The following is a 14,046-nucleotide window of genomic DNA, read 5'->3' on the forward strand; positions in this document are numbered from 1 at the left end:
GACATGAATTTTTAATGCTACATCAAAATATATCATTAAAAACTTCGAAATTGGGAAAAAACAGCAATAGGAAACTTTAAGCTGTTACCATGCCTTCTCTCAGTCATTTAGAGATCAGACAGGTAAAGAATAAATAAATAAGCATTGAGCATTGCTAAAGAAGATAAGCTCTCACTGTTGAAGGCTCCCTCCTGCTCCTACTCAGGGTGCTTCACTTCAGTGTGAACACCTGCTACGGTGCCAGAGCAGCTGCCAGCCCCTCCCTCTATCCCTCTTCAGTTCCTGCCAGTTGTTTTCTAGGATGTGCAGCCATCCCCCCAATACTGAGGAGAGGGACAGTACCAGGCTTCTTTGAGGTACACGCCCAAGTGTCTTCAAGTCAGGGAACAGATTGTGGGCAAAATGCAGACCATCTTCCTACTTCTTCAGGCAATCTGTTTCAAGAATTGATGCCAGTGAAGGCAAGTGCTAAAATCTGGGTATGTTTTCCTCATTTCTGCTCCATCTGTCTTATAATCAATCATGGTCAATTCCCCTAAGATTCTCATATTGAAACATTATCTGTTGGTCTTTAATGAACACAATGGGAAAAAAAAAAAAACCTAATGTACTTCAAAGCAAAGTTCAAATTATACAATTACACACATTAGGCTTACTAATACAAAAAGCTTTAAACAAATCTTAATAAATTATAGCTGAAATTCAACACAAAAAGCTCCAAGCAACAATTGGACTCATGTTATGAGAGGCAGTATTAAGTAGTGGTTAGACCACAGGCTCTGGAATCAGACGGTTTGGTTTCAAATCCCAGCTCTGCCACTTATTAACACTATCATTAAGGAAGTTCTTTCTATGTCTAAGTATCCATATGTATTTTAGTGGAGACAATAAACAGGATGAGAGGATTAAACAAATCAACACATACAAAATTCTTAAAATAGTCTGGCACATAATAAACAGTCAATAAATGTCAGCAATTTTATTAGTTATAGTGACATTGCTCATGATATCAGATGTCATTTCATGCTATGTATCCCTCATGGATAACAGGGGAACAAGTCTTGAATGTTCTCTGAAAATGAACTATTTCTAGTTAAGTTTAGCAATCTCCAACATCAAAGAAATATGTTTCTAAGTCAATCACTTAAAAACAAAATAACTTATAATATCACTATCCTTTGTTTACTATTTCCAAGCCCATCACTGTCACTTTTCATTTTGGGGAGTGAGGAGGGCAAGGAATACAGAAAGCTTCAGGGGTTTGTTTTTTTGTTTTTGAGACTAAACCTGTTAAGAGAGCAAAGGTCAAGCTCATTGCTTATTCTCCTGTAAATAAGAAACTAGATTCTTATTATAAGTCATACTTTCTACCCTCTATTGCCCTCAGTATGGACCATTATTTTATTACTTGCTCAATCTTTGAGCACGAATATCTCATCTAGTTGGTCTCAAATTGAAGGATTAACACCTTTAAGGTCTACATTATGTGATGATTTAGAAAAATCCAATTCCATATATTTGAGCTGTTTATTTCCTTAGTCAAACAATAGTATAGTTCAGTTTTTCTTTTTTAATTCAAAATTAGTGCATGAGTAATGCTTAATTGCACGTCATAATTTTTCCATCAGAATTCATCTCCACAGTGCTGAATACTGAGTATAAATACTCAATATGCCTCTGAGGTTCTTTTAAGAAAAAATACCAACACCTAGGTCTCACTCCCAAAGCTTCTGATTCAGGTGGTCCCGGACAGGGCCTGGACATTGGTATCTTTAAGAAACTCCCCAAGTTGAAATCTGAGTAAGATCGATGGATTGTACCACTGTCAGTCTCCTGGTTGTGATACTGTACTATAGTTATGCAAGACATTACCACTGGGGATAACTGAGAGAAGAGTACAAGGGAACTCTCTACACTCTTTCTTAAAACTGCATGTGAATCTACTATTACATAGGAAAAAAACATTTTTTAAAAAGTCCCCCATGTGATTCCAATTCATAGCCACAATTGAGAACCAGTGTAACAAACATTTTCTGACTGACAATACCATCTTGATTTGTTTGAAGCAATCAAGTCTTCTTAACTTGATCACTAAACAAATATCTAGAGATAAGATGAAGATAGTATCTTTTTAATAATTTAATTTTGAGGTATAAACTACAAGTAATAAAATATGCCCATTTTAACAGTTTGATATGTCCTAACGAAAATATATACTCACATAACCACCCCCTCAATCTAGGGAACACTCTCGTCACTCCAAGAAGTCCCTCTGGCCTTTTTGCAGTCAATTCCCCCTACCACACACCAGGAAACCAGAGATTTTTAAGACAATCTCTTTTAAAGAATGGTGACATACCCTTTGAAGGACATTTATTTTCGCTATCTTTTGAAGGTACATTTGGATTCCCTTTTAGATTAGAACCCTGGGGAGCACCCTTACCACTTTGTCCTACGCCTTGGAACATAACTGCTACATCAATGTGGTAAGTAAAGCGAAGTTACAAAGGAGAATTACTAATTCAGTAAGAGTTAGGTTAGTTCAAGACTTGGGGGAGGAAAACTAACAAATCTGATATTAGGTATCTTACCTACTGGCACAGAGATCTTTCTCTTCTTGAAGTTTGGCTTAAACACAAAGCAGCCCTATAAAAAAAAAAAAGAAAAAAAGTATAAAGTCAAAGCAGCCAAGGAGCAGACAAATATGATTTACCACGTATTTTTTGGGTAAACAGATTTTTTTTTAAAGGCATTTCTTTAAAGTGCTAAGAAATCATCTCTCTTCTATCTGAATTATAGAAGGGAAATTCTTAAACAAGGGGACTAACCACTACTTTCTCCTCCTTCCCATGGGAAGCTCATCTTTGATTTTGCTTTTTGGGACCTGATCTGAGAGAGATAAAGAAAGTAAAAGCTGATGAAATTTAAACCCAAAAAGGTTCCATTCTTATAAATCTATGAATAAAGAACATTAGTACTATACATCAAGATGAAAATCAAGCAGATGGAAAATACGAATGCCCCCCCATCTCAAAAGAAGTATTTATTATTTAATTAAATTCCAAGTATCTAGAACCTTGACAGGACATAGATTCTTTTGCTAGTGTTTCACCTTACACATCTTTCTTCATCCGATAAATTCTCAGTCATTTAGCCATTAAAGTTCAACTCAAACTCACCTGTTCTGGGAAACCTTCCCCACTTCTCTAGTCAGAATCCTTCCCCTAATATCTCACAGTACTTAAATATCTTTATTTTGCTTGTTTTAAGTCACTTTTACTGTATATGATAGTTATTTATGGGTATGTCTCTGTAAGTAGTTTGTGAGCACCTTCAGAGTACAGATGGCATTTAATTCGTAATTGTCTCCAATGTTTAGAATCGTGTTAACATATACATCAGGCAATCAGTATAGAGAATGAAAAATGCTTGCCAAGTAATTTTCCTGGTAATTTCCTAGCTACATTTAGTTTCATGTTATTATTTAACTAGGGATATAAATATGCCCCAAGCTACTGGTCCTATGTATCCCACCAATCCTGAAGTTGTGCATCATAGACAGCTTCTTAAAGATTGCCATTTCTAAGGAAAATGAAAGAAATATATCTGCCAAAAAATCATCTCAGGATAGCACTAAAGACTGCATGCAAACATAAAACGGCCATTTGAATTACAGGTTCGAAAACAAGAATTGTGCCTTATATTCTTGTATCTGCAACTAGTGGAACTATTCAAAATACACAAATTTTTAAAAGAAAAATCATGTGGTGCCATGACAGGCTTGTCATCACCTCCTTTCCATATCCACCTACAATTCAATAAAGGAAAAGGAGCTATGAAGGAGAGATATATGAAGAGTGCTGGGAATGGATCCTAATGTATGGCAGTGGTAGTAACATCATTAACCACTTTGAACTACAAATCAAGTGATGGTGTTTATAATGGAAAAAGTCAGTAGCAGAGCCAACAGCCAGAAAATATGACAAGGAAAGAGAAGTTTAGATTAAAAAAAAAAAAAAAAAGGCTGACAGTTTCATGAACCAATGAAACAATCCTTAAAGATGCTTATTTGTGTAAGGTCTCCTTCATAAACATCTCAATACAAGCGTTTCTGTTATAATGCCACAAATGCTTTCCTGGAAAGAAAAAAAAAACTCTCACAATTCTTCAAAATATACAAAAATAAGAGAGGCTTATACAACAAAAATGATTAGGGTAAAGACTACTCAAAACCTATGGGATTTTAAAACCAGGACAAAACAGAAACAGCACCAATACTAAAAACCAAAAATAATACTAGCAGTTAAATCTCTTCTGGCATTGCATCTATCATCACAGTCCGTCAATCTTCGGTACACTTAAATCCTATTGCTTGTACTTAGTTCTGCCTTCATAGGTAGTCTTGGAAGGCACTGAGTCTCATCATTTTATTTTAATTTAATTTTAACCAAAATTAAAATTAGATTCACGGTATAGCCTTCTTCATTAATTTAACATCGGGAGAAATGTCTTTGCAACTTCATTATCGGCATTCTCAGCTTTATCAGATAGCTTAACTTCTAGGGGCTTCAGGTTGCACTCATAATATTATTAAAGGTCTTACTTTAGCAGTACCGCCTAACAGAATTTTCAATAATAATGGAAATATTTGCGACTACTTTATTTACGACTGTATCCCGGGTTTGGCGCACAACAAATATTTACGAGAAGGAAAAAGGAGAGTCGACAGGGGCACATCCTCGGGGAACTGAACTTTCACAAACCAGAACTTAAAAAGCCTCCTAGCCAAAACGCTGAGGCAGATAGGCGTCTTCGCTCCCCAAGCGAAGTTGGCCTTCACTGGAAGTGGAGCGAAGACGCCTCAGCTCGGCCCGCTGCTCCCTCCTTTCCAGCCAGTACACCAAGGTCTATGTAACCTCGGCTCAATCCATTCTTCAAAAGGGATGAAGCGGTGCTGAAGTCCTAGTGGGCGCTCGCCCCCACATACCTTGGACACGGACGAGGTGGCCATGGTCCCAGAGACCAGCGGATTCCAGACGCACTCGGGATTTCCCGCGCTCCCTCGCGGCAGCGGGGCAGAGGTTAGTGGCGGGCCGCGCGGCTCCTTGATTGGCTGGCAGCACTCTCCGGGGCGGGTTTCCGGCGCACGGAGGCGGGGCATGCAAAAGAAGGCGGAACGAAGCTCCCGACCATCCCTCTAGAACGCGCTTCGTGGACATGGCGTGCGGTTTCCGTAGGTCCATCGCTTGTCAGGTACCGACCCTGGAACTGGCAGGAGAGTCCCCGCGCCCCGAAGCCCTTTCACCGCTGCGGCCCAGTCTCCAGTCAGCGGGAGGGCAGGTTCCGCAGGGACCCTGTTTGTTTCTGCTGCCTCCTTCCCCCTTTCTGGAGCTGCTTGGGCCGCTGAGCCAAACTCCATAGAGGGTCAAGCGTGCGGCGCAGATCAGTTTCCCAAAGTGGAAAGTAAACCTTGAAAAGCACGCGTTGCTTCCCTCACTGCTTACCCACCCGACAACTCAGTGTGCTTTACCTGAATGGAAAGTCATAATTAGACCCTGTAGAAATTAGTGTTCCATACACTTAATGAAGTTGATGAGGAGGTCTGAATTTTTCGCTTGAAAGGGTCTAATTCACAAACTGGCTGTTTTCTCTTGCAGTCATATTGGCTGCCTGTCCTAGCAGAGGGTGAGAGGGCAGGTGGTGGAAGAGATGGCTTGATGAGGATTGGATACTGATGTTAACAGTTTTAAGATTGATAGAGCAAGGCTAGGAGTGCAAGGAATTTTTGAGCTTAAACTGTTGATGCTTTCTGTTGGATAGTTGATATTTTTTTCAGGGAAGTTCCTGTAGTGAGCAATCAAGCTATTTGTCTTCCAGAAGAGGAAAGTTATGATAATGAAGGCTAAGAAACAATTAAGTCATGTTAATGAAACAGCAAGACTCTGTGGGTTATAAAATACTTTTCCCCAAAATTGTTACCGAACAAAAGCTCATGTGCTAGATACACAGTGAGGCCGAATAAAGCCAAATGTCAGAATTTGGAGCAGAGAAAGGTTTATTGCAATGCCGAGCAAGGAGAACCTGTGGCTCGTTATCAAAAACCTAGAACTCCTTGATGGTTTTCAGAGAGAAGTTTTTAAAGGCAAAATTTAGGGTGAGGCCTGCGGGCTGTGTGACTTCCTTCTGATTGGTTGGTGGTGAGGTAACAGGGCAGTGTTCCAGGAATCTTATGTTCAGCCTTAAGTTGCCATCCTCTACCTGGATGGGGGCCTTAGTTTCTGCAGAAGAACTCAAAAGTATTGTTAGGTATATTGGCAGGACCCTGCCCTAAGACTCCACTACTGCTCCTCCCTTGTTTCTGCGTTTCCTTCCTTCCCTGATTAGCAGCTGTTTGAATCTGCCCTTTGGAACTCAAGGAAGATCAAGGAGGCTGAATGAAGCCTATTTCCTACAAAAAGAAACTAGGAACATGGAAAGGAGTTGTACCAGGGAGGACTCCACAGGGTCCTGCTCTGCTTGATTAATATGGACAGTAAACTATGTCCAGGGTAGGTAGTTTTGGACCTCAGTGTCCATGCTATGTGTGTGTATGTGGTGGGGGTGGGGGGGAGGAGATGGTTTCCATTCAAAGCCCTCGGTGCCATGACCAGAACATTTTGTGTTTAGTTTTACGTTTGTGTTTTGTTTTACGTTCTTCCTTGTAAAGAAAGTAAGTTGGAGAAACAGGAATTAATATGTGTTGAGTATACTTTGAAGTAATTTCAAAAAAGTTGTGATAATAGTAAGAGAAATCCATAAACCTTTGATCCAGATTCACCGATTAACATTTTACCACATTTCTTTCATCATTCTCTCTATATTTAACTATATAATCTTTTTCCTGTATCATTTGAGAATAGGTTTTGTAATTCATGCTCCTTAACCTCTTAATACCTAATTGTTTACTTCCTAGGAACAAGGCTTATCTTACATAACCACAGTACAGTTATTAGATTCATATAACACTTATAGAATACTTTAATGTACAGTCCATTCCAGTTTTGTTGATGTTTTTCAATAGCCTTTTTTTCCAGTATAGGCTCACAAACTGCATTTCCTTGTTATGTAATTGTTACATTTTAAGGGCCTGAGGCTCTCCTCATTAATTTATATCTGCATAACTTGATAGAGGAGAGACACTGCTAACAGAGACAGGCCTCCTTGACTGCCAGTGAGTTTTGTCAGATCTGAGGTGTGACTTCAAGGAGCAATTAAACTTGTCCAGATGTCATCTAGTCCTGACATATTTCTGTTGCGAAGATACCCACACTCAGGTGAACGACAGCAACTGATTGAATTATCTAAGTGTGTACTTCGCTTCTAATCTGTTCTTACAGGCCCACCAGCATCCAATTCTGTTTAAAACCACAAGTTCTGTAAGAGTCGTGCTAAATTTCTTTCATTATAGATAATTGCTAATAACTTGCACATTACATCATTTGGGAAGTTCTCTTCTGAAACTGCAAGTCTCGGTTGATACCTTGTTGGCTGACTGCTTTTGTCTGAGCTAATTCAAACCGGTACCTGAGCAAAGTCTCTGCAGATGTGGGAGTGCTTGTGTGTTGGCGCTTGGTGGCAAGCATACTCACCTGGTTATAGTAGAGAGTCAGAAATGAGGAATAACCAGGGGTTATTGACAGTATAAGTAATTAAGGATCTGAAAGAATGATAATCTTTCAAGAACTTCAGAATTCATTGCCTTGTAGACTGTGTTATATGGATAAAAATACAGAACTAATTTTCATAAGATACCAGTTCTGCTGCCGATATGTTTGGTTGCTAAAGCACAAGGATCTCTTTTTCATTTGCAGAATTAGGGGTTTTATGCAGTTACAGGAGATTTTGATCTTGAACCTGGCCAGTTTAGCTCCTAACTGAATTTGGAGCCTATCTGGAGCCAGGCTGATAGGATATTTTTTGGCATTGTGTTCAGTACCTGGGTAGGATTTATGTGTGCCTGTATGCCAAGGAAAGGAATGCTTGAGAATGCCCACAAGCTGATTAATTATGGGCTTTCTCATGCTGGGTGCCATAGGAGCCAAATATTCTATTAGAATCTCTGATCTTAGGTTGCCAACTCTAAGGCTTAGACTTGTACCTGGTACATTGTAAGCACTCAATACATATTAGCCATTATTATTGTTATACATTAGAATCTCTGGTCGTAGGTTCTCAAACCAGATCTGGCATATGTGGATTTTCACTTCTGGTGCTCTCTTGATGAAGTGCTCCTGCTTTCAACCTCAGATATCCTCTTCATTCAGCTGTGAGTTATTTAGTTCTTTTCACAAGGACTGTGCCTAATATTTTGTGGATTTTATTTCTCTGTTAAAGTTTTGAGTTTTACCATTGTAGTCTTCTTTTATCATTTTCATGGAGTAAACTTTTACCTTATTCTGTAAAACTTTATCCTTTCATTAATAATGAGGCCTCAAGTAGATAGTTATCAGTAGGCCCTTGTTATACCTCTGGTCGCCCTAGATGGAGCCCACTGCCAGGAGAAACACCTCTCTACCTGAAGTGGAGAAAAGAAATCTGTAGCCAAGGAAACTCATAGGTCACATTCCCATCAGGGAAAACACTAAATCCAATCTCAGAGACAGTTGAAGAAAGTCTTGTTATTTCCAGAATAATTCTGAACCTGTGAGAATGTAGGTGAATTAAAAATCTTACTCATTGACATTTGACCACTTGACAGTGGTTCTTAACTTTGTGTGTGTTTGTGTGCCCGACCCATTTGGAAGATCATCCTCTAATTTAAAACACTCACTAGCTTGGGCATTGATTGTTAATAGGCAGTTGGTATTTCCCTATGCAGTGCTTCTCAAGCTTTTTCTGCTTAAGACTGGAATCACCTGAAAAGCCTGAAAGAAAAAAAAAAAAAGCCCAGGCCTATTGGCCAGCCTGGGGTAGGGTAGGGGTCTTGAAGTTTTAAAGCTTATCAGGTGATTCTAATGTTCATCCAGGCTTGATAACCACTAGCCAAGGACGACCGGGAAGCAGAAAGGTAGAGTGCAGTGGCCCCCACACTTTACCGCATGTTAGAATCAACCTGGCGAGAACTTTCTAATATCTGTTGCCCAGGTCACACCCTGTATTAATTAAACAGAATATCTGCATGTGGGAGCCAGGCATCAGTGTTTTCTAAAGATCCCTGGGTCATCCCCATGTGGAGCAAAATGTGGGAATCACTGGTATAGTGATTAACAACAGAAGACACAAGGGTTTAAATCCAGTTTCTCCTGATAGGTATGTAAGTTCACTGTACTTCATCTGTAGAATCTGGAAAATTATTTAGTTACCTTATAGGCTTGTAATTAAGAGTCAATAAACAATACATATATAATGCTTAGGATTGTGTTTGGTACTTTATATACATGTAATAGTCATTATCTTCTATTAGAGTCCTGAGGATGGAGTATTTTGAACCCCCTCTCCACACCATTACCACCCCAGAGGCTTTCTGGTGTTGGGGACCTAATCATTATCCATTACCCTACATGAAAACTTTACCCCCTGTATGGTCAGGCCATTCAAGATGGCTGTTCTCTTGTTCTCTGTACATCCCCTGCTGACCAGTCCCTGCTTCATTCACATGACTATCTAATCCTCTTAATTGTAGAGCTTAATCAGTAACTGCCTACGTTGCTCCCTGCCCCAGTCACGGGTTTCCCTGGTAACTGATGAACCAACCTGAGGTCAATTCCCCCTATAAATGGTAGCCTCCTTCTCCCCGAAGTAGTGAAGATTGCTGCTGTGTCCTGCCTGCTATTTGCCGATCACAGTAGGGTATTTCTCCAGGACCTTTCACTTCAGTCTTATAAGATCCCCTATCCAACAAATCTTTGACGTCTCTGTCACTTTCCCTGGGCTCTTTCTTCTGTCTCCACACAAGGCAACAACAAGGCTTGCAGGCCAGTTGGGTGCAGCCCAGCAGCCCCGCAAGAAGTTAGATAGCCAGAAAGCTATGTATCTGAACTACACTGCTTAATTTTCAATAAGAATTCCTTAACAGTAGATACTTATAAATTTCTGCTTTGATAAAGAAAAAAATCTCTCATTTTTACAAAAATACTTGCTTATTTTAAAGAATAAAGTAATACAAAGAGGTAGAAGGAATTTTTATTAAAAATTTCCCCCATAAATGATCATCATCGTTAACATTGGTTGACTTGTATTTTAGATTTTTTTTTTTTGCAGATATGTAGGCAGGAAAAAAAAGGACGATAGGAGGTAAGATAGGATAAATATTCATTTTATTAAAATTAGGCAATATTGTAATGAGTTTTTATTTTATTTTTTTAAGTGGAAAATGGAAAATGTCCAACTGCTTAAAGTATAATAGTATTATGATTCCCCATGTACCCATAAACAAAATGCAGTTTTAAGTAAAAAGTATTAAACATGGTTTTGCTTGAATTCAACAAAAGAAAAAGAAACTGAAGTGCAATTCAAAGAATTATTGATATGTTTCCTAAGTGAGTCCTCTACAGTTAAGAGATTATGTAGAACATCACAATTTGGAGTGTTTTCTTAAAAGCTGAATGTTTCAGCGACTCATAGTTACAGAGAACAAACTGGTGGTTGCCAGAGAGGACAAGGTAGGGGTCAGACAGAATAGTTAAAGGGGATTAAAAAGTACAAACTTCAAGCTTATAAAATAAATAGGTTGCTGAATATAATGTACATAGAAGGAATATAGTGAGTAATATATAATAACTTCATGTGCTGACACATGGTAACTGGACTTATTTTGGTGATCATGTCATGATAGTAAATGTACTAAATAACTTTATTGTACACCTGAAACTAATATAATGTATGTTAATTATAAATTTTCAAATATCTTGATGTTTCAGATTTAGACAGTATCAACCCCTGTCATGAGAGATGAGGACATTAGTACACTTATAGTTGTAACTTTCCCCTCTACCTTTCCTGATTTGTTTCAGTAACTTTCTCACTCAAAGTTTGTAGCACTTATAGTCTGTGTATTAAGGATATCTGCACGACTTGTCTTCTATTGACTTTATATAGAATTTGATAAGATGCTTACCACCGATCCTTTTCTTGATATATGGCTTAATTGGCTGGATCTCCTCGAGTAGATTTTTCAAGAAGCTTTATTTTTTCTAATTTTTTTCTTAAAGAAATTATGACTTCTCAGATAAAATCCTAGATGTATCAAAAGGAGGATTAATCACTAGAAAATTAGCATGTTTAGAAATAATATCAAAATAATGGATTTATAAATAATATTTAAAATTCTTCATTTTAGAAATAAAGCAATAACACCAGATTGTTTCATTCTTAATTTTGATTTTCCAAAGTCTGATACCACAGATGCAAATGCATACAACAATTCTACTGTTATATTAAAATTTTCCTATTTTCAGATGTTGGCAACTAATTCAAATTAAAAAACAACAACTGAGCAGGTGAAACAAGCGTTATCAGTTTGTAGCTTCTCCAGTGGATAAATCTAGCCCTATATAATATTATTGCCAAATTATTTGCTTTAACCAGATCATGATCTTTGTGATTAGGTAATGTGGCTACAAAGTAAAGTACATTTATTTAGTCTCTGGAGTTTTCTTGATTGGATGCTTTATTTTTGAAATTTAGTGATTTAACCAGGATGTATTTCAGTGTTGAATTTTCTGTATTATGTTTTCCTGACATAGTAATTTATTTTGATCTGTAGATTTTGTTTCTTTTTTTAAAATATTTAATCATGGGGAAGAATACTATTACTATCCATGTACCCATCACTCAGCTTGAAAAATAAACTATTACCTATACTATTAAAATCTCCTGGGTAACCATCCCTGGTTGCAAACTCTTTCCTCAGATATGAGATTTTGTGTTTATCATATCTGTGCACGTCACTTACTACCTATGAATGTATCCCTAAATAGTATTCTTTTGCAAGTTATTAAATTTTATGTAAGTTGTAATCAAACTGTAATTATCCTTCTGCAGTTTGGGGTTTTTGGGGTTTTTTTTTTTTTTTTTTGTCTATTTGCTTCAAATTTTAAAAAAGCTTGATCCATAATGGTACACGGAGGTCCAGTTCTTTCATTCTACTGCTGAATGGTGTGCTGTTGCAATAATATACCACAATTTGGATTTTTTCTTTATTTCAGAAACATTTTCCTATTTATAGAATATTTTGCCTTATCTCCCACCATCTTGGCTAAACCTCTGATTCTATCTGCTCTTTGTGTGACTTGTGTGAATAGTTTCCTGTGTGCTTCCACTCACTTACTGTTAACAGCATTTCATCCTGTCTGAAAGCTTGCTAGTTCCAGCCTGTACTCAGCTTACAGGTGAGGATATTAAATCCACCAAGAACAGCCCTCAATCAGTGGAGGGTGGAATCTCCTGCTCCTTATTTTTGGATGGACAATTTTGGTAGACACTCTGTGTGCTTCTTGGAAAGTACCATGGAAATTAAGCCCTTATTGCCTATAGCAGAGACCTTAATAGCACAGTCTTATATTAACTTTTTCTCCTCTCTCACTCTCCCAGTCTATCACTTCTGCCCTCAAGGAGTCACCTCCCAAATAAACTACCTGCACACAGTCCTTTTCCCAGGCCCTGATTTTGGGGGAGCTAAGATATATATTTATGAATACTTTTATTTTTCTTGGGTTTTGTTGATTGAGACCAAGTAAATGAGACCAAATTAGGAGCCCTGCTAAATATGGCTATTCCATTCTGCTTGAGAATCTCTTGTCTTTTTTTTTTTAATTGAAGTATAGTCAGTTTATAATGTTTTGTCAATTTCTGGTGTACAACATGTTTCAGTCATACATATACATACATGTATTCCTTTTAATGTTCTTTTGCATTATAGGTTACTACAAGATATTGAATATAATTCCCTGTGCTATACAGTAGAAACTTGTTGTTTATCTACTTTATATGTAGTAGTTATTATCTGTAAATCTTGGAATTCCCAATTTATCCCTACCCACCCCTTTTTCCCCCTGGTAACCATAAGATCATTTTCTATGTCTGCTAGTCTGTTTCTGTTTTGTAGATGAGTTTATTAATGTCCTCTTTTTCTCTTTTTTTTAGATTCCACATATAAGTGATATCATATGGTATTTCTTTCTCTTTATGGCTAACTTCACTTAGAATGATGATCTCCAGGTCTATCCATGTTGCTGCATATGACATTATTTTATTCTCTTTTATGGCTGAGTAGTATTCCATTGTGTGTGTATGTGTATATCCAGTCATCTGTGAGAATCTGCTGTATCTTTCCTTCACTGTCATTTTTTGAAGACTGTGGCTTTGTGCTTTCTCTCTCTATGCTTAACGCTACTGGAGAACCAGTGTACCTGTCTTCTTATCTGCTTGTTTCTTTGCTGCTCTTCTTTTTGTATTTTAGGGATGCTAGTTATCCTAAGGTTGAATTATCTTGCACACAATTTTATTTACCTTTGTCTTATTGCTTTCATTTATATTTTTGAAAATCTGTATTCTCTGATTATCTTAGCCTTTCTATGTTATATTTTTATTTTCAATTATGATTGTACTCTTGCTTTGTGTTTCTTAATAATTAGTTCTATAAAAAAGTTTGATCATCAATTTGTTTATTTAATCTTTAGATTCCCTTTTTATCTAACATTGTTGTTTTTCCATCTTTTGGTTCTTGTTTGTTGTAGTCACATCTGGAAGCACTTGTGGAGAATGTCTTTGTATTCATTTGGTGATATTTTTCTGCTAGAGTTCTTTCATCTCCTGTATGCTGGATTCCTTTCATTCTGTCTTTTTCTCTTAAAGCCCCTGCCCCTCCCTCTCCTTCTCCCTCTCCCTCTCTCTCTCTCGCCTCTCTCTCTCTCAGTTTGCCTATTTTTCATGCCTATTCTTTCTCATCTTGCTAGTGCTTGACAGCTCTGCCCAGAGTTTCTATTTGTTTCTGCATTGTGTGGGTGACTTCCTCATTCTCCATGCCAGATTTGTTCTTGGCTCACCTCACTTTTGTGGTTACAAAAA

At 37.7% G+C, this 14,046-nt stretch overlaps 2 protein-coding genes across 9 annotated transcripts in view; one reads left to right on the forward strand and one right to left on the reverse strand.

Moving 5' to 3' along the window:
- ORC3 (origin recognition complex subunit 3) overlaps positions 1 to 5,068 on the reverse strand; it is a 66,567-nt gene extending 61,499 nt beyond the window's left edge. For all 6 annotated transcript variants that reach the window (XM_031456018.2, XM_010987711.3, XM_010987710.3 and 3 more), the window contains exons 1-2: positions 4,988 to 5,068; positions 2,592 to 2,646 (exon numbers count right to left, since the gene is read on the reverse strand). In XM_031456018.2, the coding sequence (XP_031311878.2) occupies positions 2,592 to 2,646; positions 4,988 to 5,011 (79 nt within the window). In that variant the 5' untranslated portion in view covers positions 5,012 to 5,068. The remainder of the gene's footprint in view (positions 1 to 2,591; positions 2,647 to 4,987) is intronic.
- A 109-nt stretch (positions 5,069 to 5,177) lies between these two features.
- RARS2 (arginyl-tRNA synthetase 2, mitochondrial) overlaps positions 5,178 to 14,046 on the forward strand; it is a 64,597-nt gene continuing 55,728 nt past the window's right edge. For 2 of the 3 annotated variants that reach the window (XM_010987715.3, XM_064486872.1), the window contains exon 1: positions 5,178 to 5,253. In XM_010987715.3, the coding sequence (XP_010986017.3) occupies positions 5,218 to 5,253 (36 nt within the window). In that variant the 5' untranslated portion in view covers positions 5,178 to 5,217. Of the gene's footprint in view, positions 5,254 to 6,400; positions 6,549 to 14,046 lie in introns of those variants that run through there. The other variant, XM_031456020.2, reaches the window with a different exon arrangement.

This window comes from Camelus dromedarius, chromosome 6 (assembly GCF_036321535.1).
Source record: "Camelus dromedarius isolate mCamDro1 chromosome 6, mCamDro1.pat, whole genome shotgun sequence".
Classification (NCBI taxonomy): Eukaryota; Metazoa; Chordata; class Mammalia; order Artiodactyla; family Camelidae; genus Camelus; species Camelus dromedarius.